General features: G+C 48.8%; 2 protein-coding genes across 6 annotated transcripts in view; one reads left to right on the top strand and one right to left on the bottom strand.

The window, feature by feature from the left end:
- Positions 1-11522, bottom strand: NTHL1 (nth like DNA glycosylase 1). The gene is made up of 6 exons (XM_061600055.1): positions 11380-11522; positions 9621-9859; positions 8583-8753; positions 7500-7659; positions 3610-3715; positions 1-1929 (listed from the first exon to the last, which is right to left on the bottom strand). Exons 1-6 carry the CDS (start codon positions 11429-11431, stop codon positions 1806-1808), a joined length of 852 nt encoding a protein of 283 aa, XP_061456039.1. The 5' UTR covers positions 11432-11522; the 3' UTR covers positions 1-1805.
- Positions 11523-11533: 11 nt separating this feature from the next.
- TSC2 (TSC complex subunit 2) overlaps positions 11534-12765 on the top strand; it is a 53351-nt gene continuing 52119 nt past the window's right edge. For all 5 annotated transcript variants that reach the window (XM_061600042.1, XM_061600041.1, XM_061600039.1 and 2 more), the window contains exon 1: positions 11534-11615. The gene's annotated coding sequence lies outside the window, so the exon portion shown is untranslated. The remainder of the gene's footprint in view (positions 11616-12765) is intronic.

Below are 12765 nucleotides of genomic sequence, written 5' to 3'. Positions count from 1 at the left end.
TTTATTGAAAACAAAAAGTTTATTATAGGAAAATTAGAAAGGCTTCCGAGGCAGTCGCTGCTTTCAGTGCTTGGCTTATGTGACAAGACTAAGCAAAGCTCAAGCCTTGCACTGCATTCTGGAAGCCCTGCGTTTAGGACATTCCAAAGACTCCCCCGCCACTTGGCTTCTTGACCAGCCTTCCCCAATCTGGACTGCTCCAGATGTTTTGGACTACATGTCCTGTTTTGGCACACGTGAGCTCATACGTCCCAGCTGTGCTGGCTGGGGCTGATGGGAGTTGTAGTCCAAATCATCTGCAGGCACCAGGCTGGGGAAGGCGAGTCTAAAATCCCCCGCCCTGGAGCCCGTCAGCTATGCTGAGCAGAGAAAGGCAACTTCAACTTCTCATCTCCTCCGTTTATACACTTCAACCCTCTTCACCTTGGCAACAGACGAATACTTCCATGGCTCTGGGCCAGGCCTGAATTACATCACCCAACAGAGTGGGAGAACTCTTTCTGCTTGGTAACAAGCTTATTAGCATTTAAAGTGGGCATTTCACAAGGGCAAGGCCAGCTGACAGAATCCACAGACGCTTCCTAGGAAAGCCTAGTCTGGGAAGAAAGTCTGACTGGCCTCCCTCACCACGTGTGGGGCGGGCAGCCGTAGACAAAGGAAACATAATGCACACTCTCCAGCTAGGGCTGGTGGGTTTGCAGGCTGTGGCTCTCAAAATGGGAGCTTTGCCCTTTTGAAACTGAGGCCAGAGGATGTCATGTCAGCCAAACCTTAGAAATCCTCATCAGAATAAGGCTAATTACAAGGAGATCTCCACTAGCAGCCAGGAGAAATGGACACCTTCCACCGACAGAATGCAAGCCTGCTATTTATTTCCATAAGCTTGTTTTCACCTATAAGCCAGGGTCCCCATTTCTAGCCTGGCCTTTCCTTGTCTTGCCGAGCTCAGCGCCTTCACCGAGGACAGCTTGCCACTGAAGAGGGCAGATGAGGACACACGGATGTTCCTCTTTCCAGCTACGTCTGGCGAAAGAACCCAGAAAAATCTCCATTTAAAAGATACTGGGTTGGATCCGCACCAAGGCCACATCTGCACTATACATTTAAAGTACTATTATGCCACTTTGAGCAGTCATGGCTTCTCCCCAAAGAATCCTGGGAATTGTAGTTTGCTAACAGGGTAGAGTTATTAGGAGATGCCTGTTCCTCTCACAAAGCCGCAATTCCCAAAGAGGTCCAACAATCGCTCTTCCCAGGGAACTCTGGGAATTCTAGCTGTGAGGGGAGCAGGGGTCTCTTATAACCTCTCAGCACCCATAACAAACTATAGTTCCCAGGATGCTTTGGGGGAAGCCTTGCCTGTTTAGAGTAGTATGATACCTCTTTAAATGCAATGTGCGGATGGGGCGTAAGTTGTGTTATGATGAACACACATAACTGATTTCAGTGGGGCCCAAGTTCAGCTGACTTAGTCTGAATCCAACCCAATATACTGTACTTATTTAATCGGTTTCCACGCAGCATGATACTCTGTTGAGGCATCCTTTCAGGGCAGTCTGGGACACCATCCTCATGACATCTCTATGGTCCTTCTTATGGGGAATGTAGCAGCCCCGGAGTGCTTCCAGCCACCCATGCCTGGAGGTCGGGAATAGCCTCACTGCTGTTTTGCCAGCCTACTGCAGGGGCAAAATCCCTCTTGCTCAAGCCACTGTGAGGCCGGCTTTGGCATCATCAGTCCGCTGGTGAGCTCCAAGTCCACATCCACCAGTTTGGTGGCCTGTTCCAACAGGTGCTGCCATCTCTCAGTGCTTCCTTGAAGCTGGGCAGGTGTCCTTGTTGAGGCATTCGCCGCAGCGTGGATTTACAGGTAAGCAGATTTGCTGGCCAAACCCGACCAGCAGCCAGTTTATCTCACTCCAGAGGTCCCTATGAGGGGAAGGAAGGAAGGAAGGGAAGCATTCATTAATTGAAAATATCATGAGGACTGCCTGACCCCATATATCCTGGCCCGATCACTGAGATCGTTGGAGGGGGGAGTCACTGTTGGTGGTCCCCCGTGGCTCAGATGTATGACCATTAGAAGCCGTGCTTTCAGTGTCCCGGGCCCAAGCCTGTGGAACTCCTTCACAAGTGAGATTAGATAGCAGTGGCAGCTGGTCACTCCATGTCACCTGGGCGGTGGAATCTGCTCCGGGTTTTAACCTGAGCTTTCAAGGAGCTGTGGAAGGTACTCAGCACCCTCCTGTAAAGCTTACTTGTTCCAGCAGGCATTTTAAGGTAATGTTTGGCTTTATGATGACTTTATTGTCCTGTTGTTTCATTTCAATGTATGGCTTGTTCTTAAGCACACTGCTTAGAAATGCAAATGATATATAACTATTATAAATAAATAAATTCAATAAGCACCATTCCATCTTCATAGGGCCCTCAAAGAGGTTAATAGTGGTGATCCATTTGGTGGGCACCCATAACAGGGTCTTCTCAGTAGCGGTCCCACAACTGTGGAACTCTGTTCCTCCCAGGATTTGGCAGGCCTCATCCCTGTCTCTGTCTAAGAGGGCCTTGAAGTCCTGTTTTATCCTTGATGGCCTTTGGGGGTTAATGGATATTTTTTATTGCTAGCTGTTAGCTTTATTTTTTTTAAAACAGTTGTGGATTAAACAGGGATTTTAAATATTGCTGTAAGTTCCTCCCTCTTTTAAAATAAAACAAACAACAAGTTTTAATGTGTTGTAAACCTTTTTGATGTTTTTAACGGAATAGAGGTATACAAATGTTTTTATAAAGAAATACATTGTAAAAGGAAAAACGCAGAGAAATCAACAGATCCGAAATCAACAATGTAACCCCTAGCAAATAATAAAAATAGTGCAGTTATGAAATTAACTAGCAAACACACACTTGAATAACAAGCATTTTTGGCCTGACATCTGTGAGTAAGCAGAGGGATTCAAATGAACTTCTGTAACTGTGACAGAGTCCCAAAGCAAGGGGCCACCACAGAGAAGTCTCTATGTGCTCACCTTCCACAGGTCTGGCGGCAGTAGAAGACAAAGCTGTGTTTTAGCTCAAGGACTGCTAAACTGTGGGCCTTCACATGTTATTGAACTACAACTCCCATCAGCCCTAGCCATCATGGCCAATGGTCAGGGATAGCAGGAGTTGTACTTTGGCAACATCTGGAGGGCTGCAGGTAGCCACCCCTGCTTTAGATGAAAGCCTAAACACTTGGAAAATTGAAAAGTCCTTCATATGTCCTCCTTTGTGCTGTGTGCATTCAGTGCTTCGAAGATGAAGATCAGCACTTTGAGCAGAAAAAGACTGGGAGCCAGTGGAGATGTATATCAGACACAAAGCAAAACCATTGTTAAAACAAGCGATAGCTTGTAAGCCAGCAACAAACTATTACTTTACACTGTGGTTTGAGAAAACAAACCATGGTTCATCTCCTGGGCTGGGCTCACACATTCAAACAAACAACAGCTTAGGCTAAACAAACCACAACTGAGCATCATGTGCAACCAAAGGCATTGTGTGTGTGGTTTTTGTTACAGAAAAACAAAGAAACACATGGCTTATAGAAACAATTGATTCTGACTGCCTTACCTGGGGAGCCATTCTTCCAAAGCTTGCCGGGTCTCTTCAGGAACGTTTGTTTCCTTCTTTGTCCACCTCAACCTGTTGGAAATGCGGTGCACATGTGTGTCCACACCTATGGAAAGCGGTGGGGAGAATCAGGAGGGGAAGGAATCCCATATTTGGGTCTTGGGAGGGTGTTTGTCCCCTCCTTCAAATCAAGATGGGTCCCAGAACGTTTCGCCTCTCCTCGCAGTACGGACCTCATCTCACTTGTGAGAGCAATCTCTACCTATGTTGGGGATGGAGACCCCTATGGCCCTCCAGGGGTCTTCATCAGGCCAAAATTTAAAGACTATAGAAGACTGGAACGTAAGAGGAGCCCGGATGCTAGATCAGGCCAAAGGCCCATCTAGTCCAGCATCTTGTCCTCAAAGACGACCCAACGGGAAGCCTGCAAGCAGGACCTGAGGTCAACAGCACTCTCCACACCTGTGATTCCCAACAACTGGCATTCAGAGCCATACAGCAGAGGGAGAACCTAGCCGTAGTGGCTAGTAGACACGGACAGTAGCCTGATCCTCCATGAATTTCTCTAAAGTCCTTTTAAAGCTATCTATGCTGGTGGCCATGGCCACCTCTTGTGGTAGCAAATTCCCTAGCTTAGCTATGCACTATGTGAAGTATTTCCATTTGTCTGTCCTGAATCTTCCAACATTCAGATTCATTCCCTCTCCAGCACTCACATGTACACTACAAGACCACTCTTCTCCCCTGTGAGGGGTCTCCTGCCAGCCCCCTCCATTATTGTAGAACACCCTTCATGACAGCCTCACAGGAGGTGGGTGGACAGGTTCCAGATAGTTACTTGGGCTGCCAATGGCTTATTAAAAACATAAACTGGGAAATTCCAAAAGCCACAATAGGGCCAGTTCTCCAGAACTCTTTGTCAGGCTCAGCCTTTCCCAACCAGTGGGCCTCCAGATGTTGTTGGACCACAACTCCCATCTTTCCTGACCATTGGCAATGCTGGCTGAGGCTGATGGGAGTTGTGGTCCAACAACATCTGGAGGCACACTGGTTGGGAAAGGCTGGGCTAGATGGTAAACAAAAGCAGAGCTGGGGATGGTGGTGAAAGAGAAACAAATAGCTGACTGATGCTTACTATTATTATTATTATTAAAATTTCTATCCTGCCCTTCTTCCCAGAAGGAGCCCAGGGTGGCTAACAAGGGACAAAGCCCTGAGTCTGTATCTTGTCAGAGTCTTAGGGCAGAATGTGGGAGGAGGCATCCAAATGACATACAAATTATTATTGTTGTTATTCATTATTTATTAAGTTTATATCCCACCCTTCCTCCCAATAGGAGCCCAGGGTGGCAAACAAAAGCACTAAAAACATTGTAAAACATCATAAAAACAGACATTAAAATATAATAAAACAAAACATCTTTAAAAACATATTAAAATAAATCATCTTTAAAAATACCTTTTTAAAAAAAGCTTTAAAAACATCTTAAAAAGCAGTTCTAACACAGACTGGGATAAGGTCTCTACTTAAAAGGCTTGTTGAAAGAGGAAGGTCTTCAATAGGCACCGAAAAGGTAACAGAGATGGCACCTGTCTAATATTTAAGGGTAAGGAATTCCACAGGGTTGGTGCCGCCACACTAAAGGTCTGCTTCCTATGTTGTGTGGAACGGACCTCCTGATAAGATGGTATCTGCAGGAGGCCCTCACCTGCAGAGCACAGTGATTGACTGGGTATGTAAGGGATAAGACGGTCTTCCAGGTATCCTGGTCCCAAGCTGTATAGGGCTTTGTACACCAAAACCAGCACATTGAACCTAGGCTGGTAGGTGCCCTGGAGTTCTCAGGTTGTACCATGGCCTTCTGGGAGGAAGAAGCCAAACAGTGGCTGATTCCCCATCTTGGAAATGGCTGGGTACTGCCTGTAACCCAGGCCTGTCTTCATCCTTGGGCAAAACACATAGGTTCCTTGATTAATTGGGAAGAAACTTCACCGGGGAACCCAGCACAATGTGTTTTCAGTTTTCAATCATCTAGTCCCCAAGGTCCCATTTGTCAGGAATCAGTGTTCCCAGGTTTCCCATGACCAGCAACCGCAACACAAAAACATTTTAATGCTAATGGGAATTCGGAGCAAGTATTGTAAAACAGTGGGCTGGCACGAGGAAGATGAAACCACTGCGCCACCTTCTGTCTAAGACAGGATTGCATCATGGCCCCAAAAGTCAAGATGGGGATTTGCAGGCAAGGGGACTGTTGGAAGCAGCAGCTATTTGTTTGAAAGCAGACCTGTAAGAAGGTAGACGCAACATAGCCATAGAGCTATGGTGTGGTGGCTAGAGTGTCGAACTGGGACCTGGGAGACCAGCGTTCAAATCCCTGCTCGGCCATGAAGCTCACTGGGTGACTTTGGGCCAGTCGCTGTCTCTCAGCCTATCCCACTTCACAGGGTTGTTGTGAGCATAAAATCAGGAGGGGAGAACCATATTTGTATGCTACCTTGAGCTCCTTGAAGGAAAGGTGGGATATAAGGGTAATAAATAATAATAAATAATAACAATACATTACACTTATATCCCACTTTGAAAAATGGAAATGGACGGCCTTCAAGTCGATCCCGACTTATGGCGACCCTATGAATAGGGTTTTCACGGTGAGCGGTATCCAGAGGGGGTTTCCCATGGCCTTCCTCTGAGGCTGAGAGGCAGTGACTGGCGAAGGTCACCCAGTGAGCTTCATGGCTGGGTGGGGATTTGAACCCTGGTTTCCCAGGTCATAGTCCAGCACTCTAACCACTAGGCCACACTGGCGCTCCCATATCCCACTATTGTTGTTATTATTATTCCACATATCCCACATTTATCATCATCATTATTGTATTGCAGCAGCTAAGGCTGCAATCCTAACCCCATGTATTTGGAAGTAATTCAGCAGGACTTCTGAGGAGACACGGTTAGGGCTGCACCATGAAAGCAAGAGCTACAAGGGCCCCACTTCACTTCTGCCACCCACAGGTGGCCTCTGACAAGTGGCAATTCCCTCCCCCTCCTCCACAACGTTGGGGGAGCAGAAGCAGCCTACAGCTCATTTCCCTTTGCATTATGAGGGGGCTGAAGAGAGTGGCTGGTTGCCTGAAGGATTGCTCCTTGGCAATGTCACCACCTTGGCTGTTTTTTGGGCTCAGAAGCCTTGCTCCCAGTCCTTGACGTGCCATGGCTCGTGCTGTGACTCAAGTGGCGAGAGAAAAGCAGCTCTGTATGCAGCCAGTGGCACACTGTTTTCCTGGCTCAAATTAAGCCCAGAGTTTGGGGCTCTTCACAGTTTAAGGAGGAGATGAACAAACCAGAGAAGATTCAGCACGAGGGTAGAAGAAGGAAATTCTGAAGGCAAAAAGCTTGAGCGGAGGGGAGGAACTTGACAGCCATTGTCGAAAATCTAAATCAGGAGTGGGGAGCATTTTTCCACCCAAGGGCCGCATTCCCTTCTGGGCAACTTTCCGGGGGCCATATGCCAGGCATGGGCAGGGCCAGAGGCAAAAGTGGGTGGAGCAGCAAATGTGAGTGTTACCTTTGTACAGCAGACCAGTTTCCACAAACACCCCCCTCGCCCCTCCATCCAGGCAAGCAAGGGGCCTTGTCAGAGTTCAGGGCGCACTCCAGGCGGGCGAAAACACGCAAGGAGGGACCAAGCAGGGCTGGCGAGGGGGTGTGGCCTGGGGAGAGTTCTGAGGGCCAGACAGAGAGGCATGGAGGGCCGCATGCCTTTGGCCCCTGGGCCCAAGACCCTCCATCCCTGCTCTAAATGCTACCTTATAGAAGGCTCAGATCGCTACAGCTGCCGAGTTGGGCCTGCGAAAGAAAACATGGGGACGGGAAGAGGAAGAGCCAGTACCAATTCCAGAGATGTGTTGCCAGGCGATATCCATCACCAAGTGGGCCATCTTGGGTCCGACCCCTGGTAGTTTCACCAGCTCGACGACCGTCTTTGGGATGTCGCTTGCGTAGTCTTGCTTCAGGATGGCCGTCGTTTGCTTGATGTACCTCACTTTGCGCTGCAGACGGGGAAAAAGGGAACGCGCTTAGGAAGTTCAGCTAGCTGATGAAGAGCCCCCTCCAGCAGAGGACGGGAGGACGTCCCATGGGGGACGAGGGGCCTGGCGGCAAGCAGGGGCCACATGCAAGAGGAAATTTAACTGGGTTGCACCTGCACAGCTATGAGGCGGGGAAATCGCAGCACCCCTTGGTAGAGAGGCCTCTCCAGTCTCAGCGCCAGAAAAGACCAACAGGGGAATCCGCCAGTGCCGAGGAATGCATGCAGACAGAGCAGAGCTGGGTGGGTGGGAAAGTAAAGCGGTTGCATTACATCAGGCTGCGGGAGAGGAGGGAAGAGAAGGGATGCCAGGCCACCCCATCGGTGCAGCTGAGAGACTAGCAACTTTTGGTGCCTCCTCTTAGGTCCGGCACCAGAGGGTGGCCAGGTCCGGCCCTGGCCAAGGGCCCCAAAGGAGCCCCTAAAGGACCCCTCCATAGTGTGGGTGGGTAGCCATGGATCACAGAGAGGGAGCTCCCAGGCACCCCCCCAATCATGCAGGCCCACAATGCCCACCTGCACGCCCCACTTAACTCTCCCATGGGGGGGGATGCTGGCCACACTGCGCGCATGCCTGCCATCGACCAAGATGGTGGCCGAGGCTTCCCTAAAGGGCTGATGCCTCTGCCGCCATCTTGGTTGATGGCAATCATGCACACGCACACACACCCCTTTGGTCTGATCTGGCAACAAGTCTCTTCTTATGTTCATTATCTTCTATGGACTTTAATTTTTTCTCCCAATAGTTTGTAACCTCACTGCAATGCCACTAAACATGCATGTAGCAAGCATCATTTCCCAAACATTTCCAACATCCATTACTAACATTAGGATAAAATATTTGCTAAATTCACTCTCTCGCTTCCATCCTGGCAATCCACTCACCTTCCAAAACCCCACAGGGTAAATCAGCTGTCCCAGAGTGACGTTGTCAGTCTCCAAGATGTTGTCTACAGTGAGGCCGTGGTCCCTCAAGCGCATCATGGCCGCTGAAGTAATCTGATCTTTAGTCTGGCTGGAGAGCATGAGTGACAGGAGGACCTGATAGCGCATAACCTACAGAGTGGGATGGAGATGGAAAGTGAACGTGGCCCCCCAATGACCACCATTCAGTCAAAGCCGGCATTCTTTTCTATGGGTCACATGCAAAATCTGCAATGCCACCATTCCCTTGATCTTTCAACCTGGGCCTCCTGTTTTAATTAGATCATGTTATGGCCTATTTAATTTATTTATTATTGCATATATATTGCGCCTTTCCTCCAAGGATCTCAAGGTGGCGTACATGTTTCTCCCCCCTTCTCCATTTTATCCTCACAACAACCCTGTGAGGTAGGTAGGGCTGAGAGGCAGTGACTGGCCCAAGGTCACTCAATGAGCTTCATGGTCGAGCGGGGATTTGAACCGTGGTCTCACTGGCTCTCGTGTACAAATATACAGATATTTATATTGTAATGTTTTGTCTTGTTGTATATTTTAATTATGGATGTGTATATTTTAATGTGTAACTGGTTTTTGTGCTTTGTGAATCACTTATTTTGGCATTAAGCTGTATATAAATTAACATTAATCATAATCATCACCACCGCTACAGGGTATCATTTAATAACAGGAGGTGGCAAGATTTCAGACTTGTCAGATCTACTTCCCTCCCAGTCTCTAAATCAGGACTGGGGAACCATTTTTTGGAAGCTGGGGGCCACATTCCCTCATGGGAAACCTGGGGGCCACATGCTACTGATGGCCAGAGGCAAAAGGTGGTTAGAAATTACCCACAGCTCTACAAACAGATCCCAATCGATCTTTTGCCCACCCCTGCTCTGTAGGAGCAGGAAGGCAGATGAGGCAACCTGCAAAGGCCCTTTTCTACTCCTAATTATTCTCAGTTTAGCTCCGTTTTGAACTCTGGCCCACTGGCCTCACCTCTGGAGGGGCGTCACCATCAAAGCATTTTCCGGCCCCCATCTGGTCAACAGGGGCATCTCGCGTCTTCCTCATTTCCCGGATGTTGGTCAGTTGCTGCTCCCAGTTCTTTGGCTCCCATTTTTGTCTCTTGCCCTCTGTTTCTTTCGCCTCGTCCACACCATTTCCTTTGGGAGAGTCATATGCAACACTGACTGGTTCCTCCTTCTGCTGGCTCTTTGCATGGAAACTTTCACTCCCTGCAGCAACATAGCCCCACCCCAAAGAACAGTGAATTGCAAGCTTCTAAATTGGCACCGACTGCCCATTAGGTACCAGGCTAAATTCAAGGTGCTGGTTTTGAAACTATCTCATCAAGAGGTCTGTTCTGTACAGTCTAGGAATCAGGCTTTTAGGGTGGTGGCACCGACCCCTTTGGAATTCCTTTCCCTTAATTATTAGACAGGCGGCATCTCTGTAGTCTTTTCGGTGCCTGTTGAAGAGCTTCCTCTTCCAACAAGCCTTTTAAGTAGAGTCTGCATCTGTGTTGGAATTTGTTTTTAAATATGTTTTAATTGTTTTATTGCTTGCATGTTTGCTGCCCTGGGTACCTTGGGAGGAAGGGTATAAAGTTAATATACAAATAACGAGGCCTTGTCTTTTTCCCCCATGTGCAGTTGGAAAGATCCACCTCCAGAGGATTTTGCTTTGGTTTTGTTTTGCTGTTTCTGACGTCAATTCCCTCCAAGCAGCCACAAGACCACCTCCCCACATTTCCCTTATTTCTCAGTTTGCTTTCCGGACCATGAAGAAAAATCTCTAGGGGCAGGTCTGTGGACTGCAACTCCCGTCAGCCCCAGTATTGTCCAGCTATGCTGATGTTCTCTTGGCTCAGCCTACCTCACAGGGCTGTTAGGGGGAAAGCTGAATGAGAAAACACTGACCTATACTCTAGTGCAGTGTTGTCTACCTCAGCCCTCCAGATGGTTTGGACTACAACTACCAACACGGTCGTCCAGCACCTAAGTTCAATTCCCAATGACCTTTGCACGTTATGCATCATTTTATACACTGCAATAATCTCCACCCTCAACTAAACAGTTCCAAATGACGTCACCCTTCCTTCACAGGGGAGCTGCTCTGCCTTCTTAACCATTTCATTTTTCTCTAAGCTCACTACTTACAGTTTCTTCCACCCACCCCCCCCAAGTACAATACTTGCAACTCAGGGTAAGACTTCAGCAGATGCACAAAATGTTATTCTGCATTGCAGGGCAGTCCATGAAAACTGTTCTGCCATAATAAATGTGTTAAGTCTCGAAGGTGCCAGAAGACTCTGTTGCTTTTGCTGCAAGAAAGGCTGCATCCTTTGTGGAAATTAAATATTTTAGTTGCCCTCTTCTGCACCTTCTATGACATCACCTGCTAAAGAAGAGTTTCCAGAACCTAATGTTCCCCGAGGGCACCACTGGATGCCAGTCCCAGCTTGCAAGGCCTATGCCCTTCTCTGTCTGCCTGGGGAGAGGCCGTAGCTCAGTGGTAGAACATCTGCCTTGCATGCAGAAGGTCCCCGGTTCAATCCCCAACGGTATCTCCAGGTAAGGCTGGGAATGTCCTTGCCTGAAACCCTGGAGAGCTGCTGCCAGTCCGTGTAGACAACACTCAGCTAAGTAGACCAATGGCCTGACTCAGTATATGCCTCAGCTGGCCCAGCCCAAGCCCCCTTCCTCTTGTCCCCATAGCCAGGAAGCATGCCCTCCACCACGGGGGAGTCTCTCACCTCTCGCTTTGCTCAGCTGCAGCTTGGTGGGGACTCTGCGCCCCGCGCACATGGCTCAGCCTGCAGCCCGGAACTACAAGACCCACAATGCTCGGCGGCGGGACTTCCCTCGTCCCTTGTTCACCAAGCCGGAAGTGGACCGGCACTTCCGGCTGGAGGGGGCGGGGTCTCTGGTCTGGGCTGAAAAGGAGAAGGAGGAGGAGGAGGAGGAGGAAGGCGAGTGGGGTGGTCAGGAGGTGAGTAGCCCCACTGGGGGCAATGGGTGTCATGGGGATAACAAGGGGTGGGGGCTGCTAGAGGGAGTTGGGGTTGGGAAAGGTTCCTCTCTCCGTAGGGGGAAGGAGGGATGGAGGAGGCAACGCAGAGGTTAAGACCCTCCTCCCAGCGTTAGAGTTGGGAGGGGGGACCAAAACTCCCAGTCTTTTTTGGGAGGGTCCAATCATTGATTCTCTTTCCATCTGGCCTACCTCGCAGGGTGGTTGTAAGGATAATCTCTCTTTTTTTGGAGGGGTGGAGACAATGTGCACACTGACTTTTGCTCCCTGGACACAAATTAGAATGTAAATAAATACATAGACGTAATGCATCTATGGCTGCAGTGTTTGTTGTTCATGGTAATAGCCTGATCTACCTTGCAGGGCTGTTGTGGGGATAAGGCTTTGGGGTCCAGAGGCCATGTGCACGGTGCCTTTTGCTCTTTGGTTAAAAGGCATGATGTAAATGTGGTAAATATGTACACATATCTGTGGCATGAAGGTGCTTTGTTAGAGGCAAAGAATAAGTCAGCTTCCACAAAGGAAGGGGTGGTGGGGTGTCACAGTGATGCCCAGGGGTGTCCTGGGTCTTTGGGCTGCTTGCCCATTGCTTGGAAGGATGTGTGGCTGTACTTGAAAGAAGCTAGCTAGGAGCAAATGGTGTTGCTTGTGTTTTGCAGCCTTTTCTCTGCAGGCCAATTTTAGAGCAGGGCATGCTTTGTATGCTAGGAACGCCATAGGATAAAAATACTCAGGATAACTTTACAAAAAATGGTTTGCATAGTCTTATTCCTGTCTCCCAAGCACAGATTTACCGTGGCAAGGGGTTCCTCTGGCCAAGTGGGCTGTAGCCCACAAAGACATATTATGTCAGAAGAGATCTGTTCATAGAATAATAGAATTGTAGAAGGGGCCTTTAAGGCCATCAAGTCCAACCCCCTGCTCAATGCAGGAATCCAAGTTAAAGCACAGCCGATAGGTGGCTGTCCAGCTGCCTCTTGAATACCTCCAGGGTTGGAGAGGCCACCACCTCCCTAGGTCATTGGTTCCATTGTTATACTACCCTTAGGCAGTTTTTCAGATGTTCAGCCAAAATCTGGCTTCCTGTAACTTGAACCTATTATTCTGTGTA

The sequence above is a fragment of the Rhineura floridana genome, chromosome 17 (genome assembly GCF_030035675.1).
Source record: "Rhineura floridana isolate rRhiFlo1 chromosome 17, rRhiFlo1.hap2, whole genome shotgun sequence".
NCBI classification, from domain to species: Eukaryota; Metazoa; Chordata; class Lepidosauria; order Squamata; family Rhineuridae; genus Rhineura; species Rhineura floridana.
This window is presented reverse-complemented; position numbering and strand designations above follow the sequence as displayed.